The 18,153-nt window shown below is 45.1% G+C and overlaps 1 protein-coding gene across 1 annotated transcript in view; it reads left to right on the top strand.

Annotated features, from left to right (window-relative positions):
• Positions 1–18,153, top strand: part of LOC140394751 (uncharacterized) — a 117,446-nt gene that overhangs the window by 23,302 nt on the left and 75,991 nt on the right. Inside the window, 11 exon segments of the mRNA XM_072481969.1 lie at positions 680–798; positions 4,072–4,268; positions 4,361–4,544; positions 4,631–4,796; positions 4,909–5,033; positions 10,152–10,460; positions 13,888–14,091; positions 14,185–14,310; positions 14,438–14,608; positions 14,797–14,901; positions 16,989–17,084. Coding sequence (XP_072338070.1) covers positions 680–798; positions 4,072–4,268; positions 4,361–4,544; positions 4,631–4,796; positions 4,909–5,033; positions 10,152–10,460; positions 13,888–14,091; positions 14,185–14,310; positions 14,438–14,608; positions 14,797–14,901; positions 16,989–17,084 — 1,802 coding nt within the window.

Here is an 18,153-nt window from a genome sequence, read left to right as displayed (position 1 = left end):
TTTTGCCACGCAGTCGTGTGTGTACAGGGAGTATAGTAGGGGGCCAAGAACGCAGCCTTGTGGGGCCCCGGTATTGAGGACTATTGTGGAGAAGACTATTGTGGACTATTGGTAGAAGGATTAGAGAGGACAGGAGGAAAAGGTTTTTCATCCAAAGGGCAGACGGCATCAGGAATTTACTACCTGAATTAGTGGTTAAGGCAGAAATGCTCAACTCACTCAAAAGATACCGGATCTGTACCTGAGGTGCTGTAAACTGGAAGGTTACAGCCCAAGTGCTGGAAAGTGGAATTAAAATGAGCAGTTAGTGTCTTTCTTTCTCTCTTTTTTGGCCGGCGCAGACACGATGGGCTGAATGGCCTTTTTCTATGCCATAACTTTTGAATTAATGCATTACCATTAATATTATTATTTTTGGGTCAGCATGGTGACGCAGTTGTTAGCATTGCTGCCTACGGCGCTGAGGACCCGGGTTCAATCCCGGTCACTGTCTGTGTGGAGTTTGCACATTCTCCCCATGTCTGCGTGGGTTTCACCCCCACAACCCAAAGATATGCAGATTAGGTGGATTGGTCACACTAAATTACCCCTTAGTTGAAAAAAAAGAATTGGGTATTCTAAATTTATTTTAAATATATATATTGTTATTAATTCTAATTGCATTCTCTTTCAACTTAAGGGGAACTAAGTCGTCAGGTTGAAGAAAAGGAATCACTAATTTCACAATTTACCAGAGGGAAACAAGCATTCACGCAACAAATTGAGGAGCTCAAGAGGCAATTGGAAGAGGAAACTAAGGTGAAAACTGTTGTGGTCATTGGCGCGATCGAATGGCCACACTGCGCCTGAAAGGCGGTGTGACATGGCTGATAGATGTTGGGAGACCATAGAACATACAGTGCAGAAGGAGGCCATTCAGCCCATCGAATCTGCACTGACCCCACTTAAGCCCTCACTTCCATCCTATCCCCGTAACGCAATAATCACTCCTACCCTTTTTTGGACTCTAAGGGCAATTTAGCATGGCCAATCCACCTAACCTGCACGTCTTTGGACTGTGGGAGGAAACTGGAGCACCCGGAGGAAACCTACGCTAACACGGGGAGAACGTGTAGACTCCGCACAGACAGTGACCTAGCAGGGAATCGAACCTGGGACCCAGGCGCTGTGAAGCCACAGTGCTAGCCACTTCTGCTACTGTGCTGCCAGGAACTACCCAACTCGCAATGCATGGCGATATCTAACACAATTCCCACGCGAGGTGTGATATAAACCCCGCCCATTGTGGGCAGGATCACTTTTTGGCAAATCTGCATATTAGAGCGAGACAGCTAGTCTCACTGTAATATGCAGTTTCCCGAGGCGCCTGAGGCGTTGGGATCTATCAATTTTGCATCGGAGACCTCGGGCGAGCGCCGTTCAATATTGGTCTCACAAATGGGGACCAGACAAAACGGCACTCACGTGGGTGTCTCAGGGGATCGGAGGCCCCAGGTGCATGCCATTTGGGCAGGATGGTACCCTGGCACTGTTGGTACCACCTGGCATCCTGGAAGTGCCACCTGGGTGCCAGCCTGGCACTGCAAAGGTTCCCAGGTGACAGTGCCAGCTGGCAGGGGCACTGCCAAGGTGCCAAGCTAGCATTTCTCACACGGTGGCGATCGGGCCGGAGTGCCCTCGGCAGAATTTAGGGCAGGGCGGTGTTGTGACGGGGGCTCCAGAGATTGGGACACCATTTAAAAATGAAGAGCTCCTCAGTGCAGAAAATGGGGCTTAGCTGCGCACTCCCTGCTGAGGCCCCCTATCTAACCTGAGTGCCGTTCGATAGCATTGTGTTTCTCGACACTGTGAGTGCCAGGAAACGCGGGATTAAATACACTCGGTTTGTTCCCATTTAGTTAAATCGCTGCCCATTTCTTAGCGTATCGTTGATAATGAAAGTAATTCCATAAACACTGGGGCCTGTATTTTTCCGATAGTGGAGTCTCACTTCCATCATCTTAAATGTTGACGGGAAACTTATCCCCACCGACATCCAGTACCCTACAGTCATTTCTTGCTCAAATGTGTGTTAAGTAGCTGCAGATGGGCCCCTTATTCCCGAGGAAGTCCCGTCTTAAAAGAGCTGCCGGCCAATCTGACTAGTTGGCAGTTCTCCAGTCCTTGCAACGGTGCTGCAGTGGACATAAGTGCAGATTCAGGAGGATACCTGAGACTGGAAATAACTGGCCACGTCATGCCCGACCAGGAGTGCGACATGGCAGACAGATGCCAGGTGAGGCATCCCGTGGGCTTCCCAGCAGCCACTACACCTCGCGGGATCTACCCAAGCTTGTGAGGCAGCGCAATCAGAAACTGGTTCACAATGGGCGCAACCAGACGATTAAGTTGGTTTTAAACCCACTCCCCCGGAATTTACCGGCCCCTGGGATCTACCAGCCTTCCCAGCGAGGCCTCAGCTGGGCGCAGTTCAGTACTGGTCAGGGTGGCCCCCTGACTCTTCACTTTGAACGCGGGCACCTTGGCACTGCCTGGCTGGCACCTTGGCACTGCCAACCTGGACTGCCAAGGTGCCTGAGTGGCACCGCAAAGGCAGCAGGCACATTCCCAGGGGTGCAGGGCAGGGTGTCCTCACTTGGACTGGTGTGGGGTAATGCCCATGTATTTGTGGGGCGACATTGCCCATGGGTGGGGAGATGTGGAGGACTCTCAAACTTACTTAAAGATCGGGGCAGCCTTTCAAAATGACCCCCCAATCTCTGAGGAGCCGGTCAGACCATAGAGTTCAGTTCCCCAATGATTAACATAATTCTAAGTGTGGGCTAAATCAGTGGGAAATTCCCCAGGGCCCCAAAAATTGTAGTTTAATAGAGGTGAGAAACTCGCCGACAGGAAACTCCTGGCAAAACCCGTCATAAATGACACTTTGAAACTTTTCCGTTTGATCACACCATGGGCTGGATTCTCCGTCGGTGTGATCCTCTGTATCGCCGGCAGCGCATTCACGGCCATGGATTTCCCGACGGCGTGGGGTTGACCACAATGGGAAATGGGACAGAGGATCCTGCTGCCGGCGGGGGCGCGCCGCACCAGAAAACGGGTGCGGCGGGATGGAGAACCCCACCCCATATGTCTGGGTGCTGCATGTCCTGGGAAGTTTAAGGGGTCTCGGGACAGGGAGGGGGGTGGGGGGGGGGGGGGGAGGCCTGGCTGGCACGAAAGGGTGATCGCAGTCTCGGGGGAGAACGAGGGTGTCGGGGAGCGAGGTCTGGAGGCCACTGGATCGTAAGGGACCTTAAAGGAAGGGCAACCAATTTCAGAAGGGGGCTTCTAATAGAGGCACCGCCCTCTCCCTGAACCCCTGCTCCTTAGAAGTTGAGGCTGTGCAGGAAACGGCCATTACGTTTTGATACACAAGGTGATAAATGACTGATTTTTGCATTTTATTTGATCTTGTATCCTGCGATTTACACACATCATCTGAACAAGGGTTATAAAACATGGTTTGTTTATTCCACTGGCATCAAAGCAGTATCAACCCTCAAGACAAAGCATAAACCCAAGAAACAAACCACTTACAGAGAATAGTCATTGCTGATGCTTCAGGTCTCTGACTTGCTGTGGCCTTGGATCCTCAAGACAGTCTCTTTTATCAGGCTTGTTCCTCTGCCTAGCTTCTGGCTGCAGTCCCATTTTCTTTCTCTGTCTCTCACATTCTCTCGTATAAGGCTTCTCAGACTCAGGGGATGCTGCCAGTCGGTTTGAATAGATATCCAATTTCCTTCCCGACTCCTTAACCATCCTCAGGCTCCTGCCACACATACCCTGGATCAATCCTTGTTGTTTTCTCCCTCACTTAATTGCATTTAGTTCCACCCTTTGGTTTGTAAAGTCACTCCTTCCTGTAGGGAGGGGCCCACCGGGGCCGACCAATTCCCCTGCTTGATGCTCTCCCCACAATATCACCAGCTGCTGCTGCAGATCCCACTACAACCTGAAAAATATATGTTTGCATTTACTTGTTTAAACAATCATATTTTAACCAGTAACTTCCAAATGAAAATATTTCAGGCTAAAAGTGCCTTGGCACATGCTCTGCAATCTTCCCGCCATGACTGTGATTTACTCCGTGAGCAATATGAAGAGGAACAGGAGGCAAAGGCCGAGCTCCAACGTGGCATGTCCAAGGCCAACAGCGAAGTTGCTCAGTGGAGAACAAAGTATGAAACTGATGCGATCCAGCGCACAGAGGAACTGGAGGACGCCAAGTATGTGCATTAAGAGAATGTTAGTTTATACTTTCTTCGGGTGAAGTTTTGGCTGTATTGGTGATGGTTAAGTGGATTGTTATTGTCTTCAGGAAGAAACTTGCGCAGCGGCTTCAAGATGCCGAGGATCACATTGAAGCAGTGAATTCTAAATGTGCTTCACTGGAAAAGACAAAACTGCGGTTGCAAGGTGAAGTGGAAGACCTAATGATCGATGTAGAGAGAGCTAATGCTGCTGCAGCTGCTCTTGATAAGAAACAGAGAAATTTTGATAAGGTACAGTCACAACATTTGTGCTATTTAGAGAAAGTTACATGTGGATTTGAACGGTGTGCTTACAGTGGATTACTGTGACACCCTAGATTCTGGCTGAGTGGAAGCAGAAATATGAGGAAAGCCAAACTGACCTGGAGGCAACTCAGAAGGAATCCCGTTCTCTAAGTACCGAGCTGTTCAAGGTGAAGAATGTTTACGAGGAAGCTTTGGAAATCCTCGAAACTCTTAAACGAGAGAATAAGAACCTTCAGCGTGAGTTTTACTAACTGATGGGAGTGTCCCTTTACTACAAGCACATGGATATAAGATTGAATGGAAATCTACTCCTAACCAACTTCAAAACACGATTTCTTTCTTTAAACAGAGGAGATATCCGACCTGACTGAACAGATTGGCGAAAATGGAAAGACTATCCATGAGCTGGAAAAGGCTAAAAAAGCATCTGAGCAGGAAAAGGTTGACCTTCAGGCAGCATTGGAAGAGGCTGAGGTTTGTTTACTGGTTTTGACTTGCATTCATTGAGTTCTTGCTGAAGCACCTTTTAACACATACCTTCAGTTAGAACTCTCTGCACCCATCAATTCAAAGATTTTCTCTGCCATAATTTGCTAGATGTGTGAGCTAGTAATGACAAGGTGAAAGAAGGCAGCATCGGGGATCCTACTGAATGGAGAGACCAATTGTTTTTAACCAACAGTCTTTAACCAATCAGATTTAAGGATTGAGAAATAAATAGGGGAAGGACTGAGGCGGAAATAGAATAAATTGGCGGCAAATCAGGTACAGAAATAAAAATTAAGAAAGATTCCATCATAGATTATCATAGAATTTACAGTGCAGAAGGAGGCCATTCGGCCCGTCGAGTCTGCACCGGCTCTTGGAAATAGCACCCTACCCAAGGTCAACACTTCCACCCTATCCCCATAACCCAGCAACCCCACGCAACACTAAGGGCAATTTTGGACACTAAGGGCAATTTATCATGGCCAATCCACCTAACCTGCACATCTTTGGACTATGGGAGGAAACCCACGCACACACGCGGAGGATGTGCAGACTCCGCACAGTGACCCAAGCCGGAATCGAACCTGGGACCCTGGAGCTGTGAAGCAATTGTGCTATCCACAATGCTACCGTGCTGCCCACAGATTGGATTGAGATGAGAAACTGAACAAAAAATGAGAAAAAACACAAGATTTGAAACTTTAAGCAACTTTAAAAATTTATTATATGCAGGTATAATATATTTATCATATACAGGTATGAGATTGCACACTTTCAACCGGTCAGCGCGGTTGAAAGACGCTGAGTTAACAGTTATCACCTCATTAAAAATAAAGTGCTAATTTCCAAATCAGTAATGTGCTTAAAGAGAAATAAATGTGCAAACACAGGAAGTTCTTAAAAATAACAAGGAGGCTAAATGTGAGAAAACGTTGGGGCAAAATCTGTTATTATTTTTGAAATATGTGGAATTCCTCATCATAATGGAAAAAATTGACATTCAACATAAGTGGCATGGTTCTGTAAATCCAACAAGTTCTGGAGATTTGCCATTCATAGTGCATCAATCACCTGAATGTGCTAGCTTATTTGCACATCATTGGACTGGATTTTACCGTCATCGTTGACTTCTAAGAAAGCTGCCCACAAAGATGTAGTGATTTCTGTGACATGGGCTTATTTTCCCTGACATCATTTTGAATCTGGCTCCAAGCCAAGGGGATCTCTCAGTAAACTAGCACGTCCTCAAGTAAGGTAAGCAACCAATCATATTGAAGTAATTTCACGAACAGCAAACAAGGAAATAAAACACACCCATTCTCTTCACTTCTAATTTGTCAATTTTACAGATAGCTAAATAAACGATTGGTATGCATACATGGGATCATGTTTCATTGACAGACTTTGGGCAAAATATCATTTTTGAAATATGTGGAATTCCTTATCATAATGGAAAAAACTGACATTCAATGTAAGTAAAATTACACTTTCAGCATCAATGAAGCTCTTTAGCAATAAGCATGAACATTAAAACCCAGATACACTTTGTTCAACATGGTGTTAATGTTTCAAAACTTTTTACAGTGAGACCAACAGTATATGAGTGGAAGTTCTTGTCTGTTCAGTGATTTCTAATTGATGCAGACTTGGGAAACTCAACAGTGCACCCTGGTGGAGAAGCTTCTGGATGATCACATTTAACTGCAGGACTTTAAACTAGCACGTTGGGGGGGAATGGAAGTGTAAAGCTATGGACAGTATAATGGTTAACGGAGATCAAGGCAGCAGGTTACGTGACAGGTTATTATGTAGAGATATGGGTTTAAAGACAAGGAAAATTAGGAGAAAGGGTAAGAGGAAAAATAATTTGCGAAAAGTTACTGATCAAGGTGTTAGGATTCATAACAAAGACATAAAAACAGCATAGGTGTACTTTAGCTGAATGCTCGTAGTATACGAAATAAGGTAAATGAGTTGATGGCGCAAATCATCGTGAATGACTATGATTTAGTGGCCATTACTGAAACATGGTTAAAAGATGGTCACGACTGGGAGTTAAATATCCAAGGGTATCAGATTATACGAAAGGATAGAATGGACGGTAAGGGCGGTGGTGTAGCTTTGTTGTTTAAGGATGGCATCTGGGCAATAGTAAGGGATGATATTGGTGCTATGGAGGACAAGGTTGAATCAATTTGGGTGGAAATCAGGAATAGTAAGGTGAAAAGGTCACTGATAGGAGCAGTCTATAGGCCACCAAATAGTAACAGGATGGTAGGGCAGGCAATAAGCAAAGAAATAACGGATGCATGTAGAAATGGTACAGTGGTTATCATGGGAGATTTTAATCTGCATATCGATTGGTTTAACCAAGTTGATAAAGGCAGCCTTGAGGAGGAGTTTATCGAATGTGCCCGGGATAATTTCCTGGAACAGTATGTAATGGTACCTACAAGGGAACAAGCGGTCCTAGATCTGGTCCTGTGTAATGAGGCAGGATTGATTAATGATCTCATAGTTCGGGATCCTCTTGGAAGGAACGGCCACAATATGGTGGAATTTAAAATACAGTTGGAGGATGACAAGGTAAAATCAAACACTAGTGTTTTGTGCTTAAACAAAGGCGATTACAATGGGATGAGAGAAGAACTAGCTGAGGTAGACTGGGAGCAAAGACTTCATGGTGAAGCAGTTGAGGAACAATGGAGAACCTTCCGAGCGATCTTTCACAGTGTTCAGAAAAGGTTCATACCGACAAAAAAGAAAGACGGTAGAAAGGGGAAAAATCGACCGTAGATATCTAAGGAGGTGAGGGAGAGTATCAAATTGAAGGAAAAAACATACAAAGTGGCAAAAATTAGTGGGAGACTAGAGGACTGGGAAGTCTTTAGGGGACAACAGAAAGCTACTAAAAAAGCTATAAAGAAGAGTAAGGTAGACTATGAAAGTAAACTGGCTCAGAACATAAAACAGATAGTAAAAGTTTCTACAAATATATAAGACAAAAAAGAGTGGCTAAGGTAAATATTAGTCCTTTGGAAGATGAGAAGGGAGATTTAATAATAGGAGACGGGGAAATGGCTGAGGAGCTGAACATGTTTTTGGGGTCAGTCTTCACAGTGGAGGACACAAATAACATGCCAGTGACTGATGGAAATAAAGATATGATAGGTGAGGACCTTGAGATGATTGTAATCACTAAGGAGGCAGTATTGGGCAAGCTAATGGGGCTAAAGGTAGACAAGCCTCCTGGCCCTGAAGGGATGCATCCCAGAGTGCTAAAAGAGATGGCGAGGGAAATTGTAAACGCACTAGTGATAATTTATCAAAATTCACTAGATTCTGGGGTGGTCCCAGAGGATTGGAAAGTAGCAAACGTGACACCACTGTTTAAAAAAGGAGGTCGGCAGAAAGCGGGTAATTATAGGCCGGTAAGCTTAACTTTGGTTGTAGGGAAAATGCTGGAATCTATCATTAAGGAGGAAATAGCGGGGCACCTGGAGGGAAATTGTCCCATTGGGCAGACGCAGCATGGGTTCACAAAGGGTAGGTCGTGTCTGACTAATTTGGTAGAATTTTTTGAGGATGTTACCAGTGCAGTAGATAACGGGGAGCCAATGGATGTGGTATATCTGGATTTCCAGAAAGCTTTTGACAAGGTGCCACACAAAAGGTTGCTGCATAAACTAAAGATGCATGGCATTGAGGGTAAAGTGGTAGCATGGGTAGAGGATTGGTTAACTAACAGAAAGCAGAGAGTGGGTATAAATGGGTGTTTCTCTGGTTGGCAACCTGTAACTAGTGGGGTCCCTCAAGGATCAGTGTTGGGCCCGCTGTTGTTCACAATTTACATAGCCGATTTGGAGTTGGGGACCAAGTGCAATATGTCAAAGTTTGCAGATGACACTAGATGAGTGGTAAAGCAAAAAGTGCAGAGGATACCGGAAGTCTGCAGAAGGATTTGGATAGGTTAGGTGAATGGGCTCGGGTCTGGCAGATGGAATTCAATGTTGCCAAGTGTGAGGCTATCCATTTTGGGAGGAATAACAGCAGAATGGATTATTATTTAAACGGTAAGATGTTAAAACATGCTGCTGTGCAGAGGGACCTGGGTGAGCTGGTGCACGAGTCGCAAAACGTTGGTGTGCAGGTGCAACAGATGATTAAGAAGGCTAATCGAGTTTTGTCTTTCGTTGCTAGAGGGATGGAGTTCAAGACTAGGGAGGTTATGCTGCAATTGTATAGGGTGTTGATGAGCCCGCATCTGGAGTATTGTGTTCAGTTTTGGTCTCCTTACCTGAGAAAGGACATATTGGCACTGGAGGGAGTGCAGATGAGATTCAGTAGGTTGATCCCAGAGTTGAGGGGATTAGATTATGACGAGAGGTTGAGTAGATTGGGACTGTACTCATTGGAGTTTAGAAGGATGCGGGGGGATCTTATTGAAACATATAAAATTATGAAGGGAATAGATAGGATAGATGCGGGCAGGTTGTTTCCACTGGTCGGGGAAAGCAGAACTAGGGGGCATAGCCTCAAAATAAGGGGAAGTAGATTTAGGACGGAGTGTAGGAGGAACTTCTTCACCCAAAGGGTTGTGAATCTCTGGAATTCCTTGCCCAGTGAAGCAGTTGAGGCTCCTTCTTTAAACGTCTTTAAGAAAAAGATAGATGCCTTTCTAAAGAACAAAGGGATTCGGGGATATGGTGTAAGGGCCGGAGAGTGGAGCTGAGTCCACAAAGATCAGCCATGATCTCATTAAATGGCGGAGCAGGCTCAAGGGGCCAGATGGCCTACTCCTGTTCCTAGTTCTTATGTTCATATATGTGGACAGAATTCACTTTCAGTTTCAGGGGAACGATGACGATGAAGACTGCCAGTTTTGATGACATTAGCAGTACAGATTTCCATCAAAATTAGCACAAACTCATAGGAATACTACCATTTTGATAAGCTAGTTTTTATATTTGATCATAGTGATTATAGAATGACCAATTGAACTTTGATGATCCTGTTCTCAGCGTGTTTTCAAAAATTGCATCATATGGCAGCTGTTATTACCCAAATAAAACATTTAAGTTGTGCTATGTCGTGTGTTTTAAGGCATCTCTGGAACATGAAGAAAGCAAGATCCTGCGTATTCAGCTCGAATTGACCCAGGTGAAATCAGAAGTGGACAGGCGGATTGCGGAAAAAGATGAAGAGATTGAGCAAATAAAGAGGAATTATCAACGGACAATGGACACCATGCAGACAGCGCTGGAGGCTGAAATTAGAAGCAGAAACGATGCCCTGAGGGTCAAGAAAAAGATGGAGGGAGACTTGAATGAAATGGAAATTCAGTTGAACCATGCAAACCGTCAAGCTGCCGACGCTGTAAAACATTTCCGAAACTTGCAAGTCCAGTTCAAGGTTTGTGAAGCTCCACATCACACAGTAGCAATAATTTTTTTTAAAAAGTATTTTTATTGGTATTTTAACACAATATCAAAATTTACATAACACATAAATTTAAAAAACAGAACAAGAACAACAAGCGCATCAACAACATATATATCACAGGTTGTCCCCGCATCTGTGACCATAGTTTCCATAATCACGTTTCCTTATTTACAATGGTGTACGTAGTTACAAAGGGAGCCTTTTATTTACATTCAAAGGTTACTAATGCAGGACTTCCGACCACCAAATTCTTTTCTTTTTTTAATATAAATCTTTTTATTGGCATTTCCCATATTTAGATGCAGTTGTATATATACACATCACATTTTTCTCGCCCGCGCTAATTTCCTTTATTATACAGAGAGGTTTAGTTTGTCCTTCGTTTAACTGACCCTATGTGCATTTTGTTGCCCTCTGGATCCGTCCATGGTTCCCCGTTCCCCCCCCCCCCCACCCCCCGGCTTCAACTGAGCTTTTTGTTTATTTTCCAGAGTGGAGAAAAAAAAAAGAAAAAAGGGGGGAGTAGCCCCCCCCCCCCCCCATATCTCTCGTGGTTTCCCCACCTTCCTTCCGCCTCCCCCTCCCCCCAGGTTGCGCAGTCTTTTGGTACCTCATCTATCTTGGTGTTTAAAAAAAAATTCTTATTAGGTTACTCCTCGTTGCTGGCCTCAAACAGGTTTTGGAACAGCCCGACAAACTGCCCCCAAGTATCCAGGAAGCCTTTCTCTGACCCTCGGGTGGCGTACTTAATCTTCTCCAGGTGGAGAAATTCCAAAAGGTCAGCGAGCCAGTCTGCAGCTGTGGGTGGTGCTGCCGATCGCCAGCCGAGCAGGATTCTCCGGCGTGCGATTAGGGAAGCAAAAGCGAGGGCGTTGGCCCCCTTCCCCATGTGTAACTCTGGCTGCTCCGATACCCCGAAGATTGCCACTATTGGGCATGGCTTCACCCTCACCCCCACAACCTTGGACATTGCCTCGGAGAAGGCTGTCCAGAACCCAGCAAGCTTGGGGCAAGCCCAAAACATGTGGGTGTGGTTGGCCGGGCCCCTCTGGCACCGCTCACATTTGTCCTCGACCTCCGGGAAGAACCTGCTCATTCGGGTTCTGGTCAGGTCCGCTCTGCGCACCACTTTGAGCTGCATTAACTGCATGAACTTTGAGTTCACCCTGCTCAGTGCTTCGCTCCAGAGTCCCCATCCTACCTCTGTCCACAGTTCGTCCTCCCATTTTTGTCTGGTCTCGTCCAGTGGAGTCCGGGCTCTGTCCAGTAGCTGTCCGTATATTTTCCCACATAGCCCCCCCCTTCTCGTTGCTTGTGCCTATCAGGTCCTCTAGTAGTGTGGTTTCTGGGGTCTCGCGGTACCCTAGAGTCTCTTTGCGGAGGAAGTGTTTTATTTGGAGGTGTCTCATTTCCTGTCCTTTTGCTAGCCTCCACTTCCTTGTCAGTTAGTCTCGTGTCGCCAGTCTGTGCCCTACGTAGAAGTCCCCGACCGTCATTGTGTCCCTGTCCCGTCTCCATCTTTTGAAGGTGGCATCCAGCACGGCTAGGGGGAACCTGTGATTGCTGCATATGGGAGCCATGGGGGACATTTTGGCTGTTGTCTCAGCTGGGTCCACATTCTCAGCGTGGCCGCTTGTGTATCTTGTTGAGGAGGATGGGAGTGCTGCTGTGGCCAGGGCCCGGAGGGTCGTTCCTTTACAGGATGCCTCCTCCATTTGTACCCAATCTGTGTCGGGTTCTTGTACCCATCCCCTCACTCTTTCTGCCGTTGCTGCCCAGTGGTAGTATTGTAGGTTTGGTAAGGCCAAACCCGCTTTGATTTTCCTTCTTTGCAGTGTCTGTTTTGGGATTCTCGGGTTCTTATCCCCCCCCCCCCCCCCCCCCCCCCCACACAAACGCCATGATTAGACTGTCTACGTTTTGGAAAAAGGCCTTGGGGATGAAGATCGGAATGGATCTAAACAGGAAGAGGAACCTTGGCAGGGAGAGTGGGAGTGAGCCCCACCTTTGAAGGTCTCTTCTTACTTCCTCCACCAGGCTGGTGACTTGTGGATCTGTGTCCAGTCTCTGGCTATCTGGATCCCCAGGTAGCGGAATCTGTTCTGGGCTGTTTTGAATGGGAGCACAGTAGCAATAAGTTAGTATCAATGAACCAAAGAGTTTTGTGGTTAAATTTTAATTTCTTTTTTTAATTCATTTATGGGATGAGGCCACTGCTGGCTAGGGCAGCATTTATTGTTCCTCCCTAATTGCCCCAGAGAAGGTGCAGTCCATGTGGTGTAGTTACACTCAGTGCTCTTAGGGAGGGAATTACAGGATTTTGAACCAGCAGCAGTGAAAAAACGGCAGTATATCTCCAATAATAATAATAATAATCTTTATTGTCACAAGTAGGCTTACATTAACACTGCAATGAAGTTACTGTGAAAAGCCCCTAGTCAGGTTGGTGAGTTATTTGGCGGGGAACCTCCAGATGGTGGTGTTCCCATGTATCTGATGCCCTTGTCCTTCTAGGTGGAAGTGGTCGTGGGTTTGGAAGGTACCGCTTAAGGGGCATTAGTGCAAATTATAGATGGTACACACTGCTGGTACTGTGCCTCGGTGTTGGAGGGAGTGAAGGTTTGCGGAAGAGGTGTCAATCAAGTGGGCTGCTTTGTCCTGGATGTTGTCAAGCTGCTTGTGTTTTTTTGGAGATGCATTCATCCAGAAAAGTGGGGAATACTCCATCACATTCCTGACTTGTGCCTTGTAGATGGTGGACAAACTTTGGGAGTCAGGAGGTGAGTTACTTGCCACAAGATTCCTAGTCTCTGACCTGCTCTTCTAGTCACAGTATGTATATGGCTAGTCCAGTTCAGTATCTGGTCAATGGTAACCCCCAGGATGTTGATAGTGGGGGATTTAATTATGGTAATACCACTGAATGTCAAAGAGTCATGGTTAGATTCTGTCTTGTTGGAGATGATCATTGCCTGGCATTTGTGTGACGCAAATGATATTTGTCAGCCCAAGCTTGGATATTGTCTAGATTTTGCTGCATTTGAACATGGACTGCTTCAATGTCTATGGGGTCGCAAATGGTGCTAAACATTGTCCAATGATTGTGTACATTTTTCTGTGATTGATCTTCACAAACAGCAAAATGTGCCTATCTTTAACTGAGATTATTTATTTCACTTTTATAATTCCATTATGGCCATACTGTGTCATCAATTAAGGCACACACAACCTTGTTATTTAACTTTCAGGAACTTTCAATACTGACTTAAAGGTTGTAACATAAAAATGAAATAACAGACCTGAATAATGTGTAAATGTACCACTGGTTAGAATTAGATTATATAGTTGCATTTTTAAGGTACAATTAATTAATATCAATCACCAATCTGGTTTTAAGGAATGCCAGTTGCATCTTGACGAGGCCCTCAGGTGCGAAGATGATCTAAAAGAACAATTGGCCATGCTCGAAAGGAGGTGCAACCTCCAGCTTGCAGAGATTGAAGAAATAAGAGCGGCCCTTGAACAAACAGATAGAGCTCGCAAAGTTGCTGAGCAGGAATTGGTTGATGCAAGTGAACGTGTGCAGCTCCTATATACCCAGGTAAAATATAACAACAATAATATTTCAGGCTGATTTAGCTGTACAACATGATGGAGCATGGCCCATAGCAACTCTGATCAATTTTTCCAACAGAATACCAGCCTAATAAACACAAAGAAGAAACTTGAAACTGATGTTAGCCAGCTTCAAAACGAAATCGAAGATGCTATTCAAGAATCAAGAAATGCAGATGAGAAGGCAAAGAAAGCCATAACGGATGTAAGGCCCTAAATACAATAGTAATAGTTATCTAAAAGCTGGTTCTTTTTCACGCTCAGTTTATGACATGTTTTATCCGGTACATTTAGCCAATAATGACAATATTGTTTCATAATGTCATAACAAGGCTGCTATGATGGCGGAAGAGCTGAAAAAGGAACAGGACACTAATGCCCATTTGGAAAGAATGAAAAAGAACCTTGAGCAGAGTGTGAAGGACCTGCAACTCCGTCTGGATGAGGCGGAGCAGCTGGCTATGAAAGGTGGAAAGAAACAGCTCCAGAAACTGGAGGCTTGGGTATGGAATCTTAAATGTGCTTGTTAGATTATACATGATCTATTACCGCTTTCTTGTGATATCATCACCATCCATAAGCATAATGCGATCTTTAGCAGAGAAAACCTTACAATGCTTCCATTGGACCAGATGTAAATGTATTTAGAAGTTATTAGTGGTTGTTCAAGGTGAATTTATTCTCTTTATAGGTACGCGAGCTTGAGAATGAACTTGAAGCTGAGCAAAAGCGGTGTGCAGAGGCAATTAAAGGTGTTCGCAAATATGAAAGGAGGGTCAAGGAGCTCATTTACCAGGTAGGGAGATGTTTTTGGTTTGGCTTTCAGTATTTTAAACAATGACATTTTCTCCCCTCCTCATCTGAAGCTGTTGACTCTTAGTGGAATATGATTTGAGAAATACTGAGTGCCTGCCAGTACCTTAACCAAGTACTGTAGTCATTTTGTGTGAAATCTCAGCCAGGGTATATTGGCCAACTACCATCTGCAAGACATACGATGGAATACTCTCCACTGCCTAGATGAGTGCAGCTCTTTAGTGACCACAGATGAGTCGGAGGCGAGTGGTTAAAGAGAAACTAGTTCTATTGCAAAGTAATAATATGTAAAATATTCTTCAGATCCAAGCCAGGTCTGAGGTGTCGGTTCCAAGTCTGGCTGACTTTTATATCAAAGTCTATTATCCTGTCCATGGGCTCCCTGTCCCGCAGTGGGGGAGCTCATATTCAACGACGCTCATGGGGAGACTAATTGCTCTATCTCCGTAGGTCTCGTGCGGGTTATAACATTCTCCATCAACACTCAAGACGCTGGACATCATCCAGAACAAATCAGCCCACTTGATTTGTACCCCATCCACCACCTTAAACATTCGCTCCCTCCACCACTGTTGCACAGTGGCAGCCGTGTGGACCATCCACAAGATGGACTGCAGAAACTCACTAAGCTTCCTTCAACAGCACCTTCCAAACCCAGAACTTCTGCCGTGCAGTAGGACAAGGGCAGCAGATACACGGAAAAACCAGCAGCTGGCAGTTGCCCTCCAAGTCACAGACCATCCTGACTTGAAACTATATCGCCATTACTTCACTGTGGCTGGGTCAAAATCCTCCAACTCCCTCCCTAACAGCACGGTGGGTTTACCAACACCACATGGACTGCAGCGGTTCAAAAAGGCGACTCACCACCACCTTCTCATGGGCAATTAGTGATCGGTAATAAATGTTGCCCGAGCCTTGTGAAAATAATTTTAAAAGCTATTTAACTATGATAGCAACAAAATTCAGCCCAATTCTGTGCTCTCTTGACATTCTCATGTTGACACTTGATAGTAAAATGAGCAGGAACCATGCCTGATTTTTTCTTCTCTGGCTAAGGGCGGCTGTAAGCAAGTGTACATCCACAAGTTCCAACTTGATTGAGATCCAATGGCTCAAAGAATAGAAGGTGGAACCTATTGGTTCCCAACTACCTTCCCAACCACCCGACCATCCCCGAACCGACTACCCACTCACCCACCTACTGGCTGCCCACCACGCCACCTTCACACCTCATCTACCCGCCCATCTACCCACCCTACATAACTACTCACCTACCCATTCACCCACTCACTAACATTCAGGTTGGACGTTTAAATCTAGTGCCATAAAAAGAGGGCCTATCCTTTCTCCCCCAACTCTACTCTGCTTGGACCGAGTTCCCCAAGAGACACTGCACTTCGCCTTTTTCTGTAAAAACCAGGATTGGAAGATCCCAGGAGAAATGTGCAGCAGCGTCGGGTGAGGGGTGTCTTTGAGATGCGGCAGCAATCCGACCATCCGCTGCTCAGACTATCCAAGCCCTTGTACTCACATTTTATTTCTTGTTTCTTATCACTTTTCACTCTTTGTAGGATTTGATTTGTTGAGATTGACTGCATACAACCTCACCAAAGCAATCATCACCCATATATATCTCTTGACAGGTGTGTCCATGATAATTTAATTACACAATGCCACAACCAAACCTGATGCCACCTTCACTGAGCATCAACGTGTCCTCACCCATTATGCACAGATATTCAGTAACCCCAGGTGTAACTCAGTGTTGCCCAAGAGTAGAAGCATTGGCTGATACTTTCATCCCCTCACCCAAAACCATTAAGGTTAATTGTGCCACTTCTCTTACCCAGATCAGCCAACTCGAAGTGTTCAATCCTGGGGTTTTCCTGCTCGGTATGATTTATCTCACAGAGAAAAACACTGAGCTATCCAGGGAGAGTTAGTCTGAAAACATTTAATCATTTTGAATGTTTTAATGCAGGCATGTGAATGAAGAGCGTTTTAAATTGCCATGTATTTAGTGCACTTTTTCTATACATTTCTGTTTACAAATTCGGTGTACAGACAGAAGAAGACAGAAAGAATAATCTGAGACTTCAAGACCTGGTTGACAAACTACAAATGAAAGTTAAATCCTATAAGAGGCAGTCTGAGGAGGCTGTAAGTAACACTTATATTTTCAATTGGCAGCAGGTGGCAAAGGAAATGCAATCCACCTTTCCATAGAATCCCTCACTGCAGAAGGAGGCCATTTGGCCCACTGAGGCCGCACCGACTTTGGACCTTGATCCATGCTTTTGTATTTATGCATTTATCCTTTGGACATTTAGTTTTAAAATTAGAAGCAAAAGCTACTGTTTATTTTGCCTCAAATACACAATAAACTGCAACAAGAAACAAGAGTTTTGGATCAACAACAACCTGTATTGACGTAGCACTATTACCATAATAAAACGTCCAAAGGTACTTTACAGGAATGTTATCAAACAGTGGCTGACATTCTACAGTCACTTTGCAGTGGGGACAGAGATGTAAAATGCGGTGAGCTGATCAAAAGCCCAATGACTGCTGGGATGGAAAAAAAAAAACAGTGACTGGAGGGACGGTAAAATCCACCCAATATGTGACACTGAGCCGCAGAAGGAAATTTTAGGGAAGATATCCAAAACATTGGAAAAGTTGTCTTAAGGAGTGGGACAAAGGTTGAGAAGTTTAGGGAGAGAATTCCAGAGCTTCAGTCTTCAGCATCTGAAGGAAGACTGCCAGTGAAGGAGCAATTAAAATCAAGAGTGTGCAAGGGGGTATAAGTAGAGGAGCATAGATAACTCTGAGGATTTTAGGACTGCAGGAAATTGCAGAGATAAAGAAGGACAAGACCATCGAGGGAGTTGTAAACAAGTGTGATAACTTTGAAATGGAGGCATTGTGGGACTGGGAGCCAGTGGAGGTCAGTAAACGGGGGAGGAATTGGTGAACAGGATTTAATGTGAGCAAAATGTTGGCAGATGCTGGAAACTGAAACAAGAACAGAGGATGCTGGAATTGTCTGGTTTCCAGCATCCTCTGTTCTGGATTTAATGTGAGTTCGGACATGGGAACAGTGCTTGCGAAGACCTCACATTCATGTCGAGTAGGAAATGAGAGGACTTGGATTTGTTTATTGTCACATGTACCGAGGTACAGTGAAAAGTATTTTTCTGCGAGCAGCTCAAATACATGAAAAGAAAAG

This window comes from Scyliorhinus torazame, chromosome 18 (genome assembly GCF_047496885.1).
Source record: "Scyliorhinus torazame isolate Kashiwa2021f chromosome 18, sScyTor2.1, whole genome shotgun sequence".
Taxonomy (NCBI): Eukaryota; Metazoa; Chordata; class Chondrichthyes; order Carcharhiniformes; family Scyliorhinidae; genus Scyliorhinus; species Scyliorhinus torazame.
The sequence above is the reverse complement of the archived record's forward strand: the minus strand, read 5'-3'. Positions and strand labels throughout refer to the sequence as shown.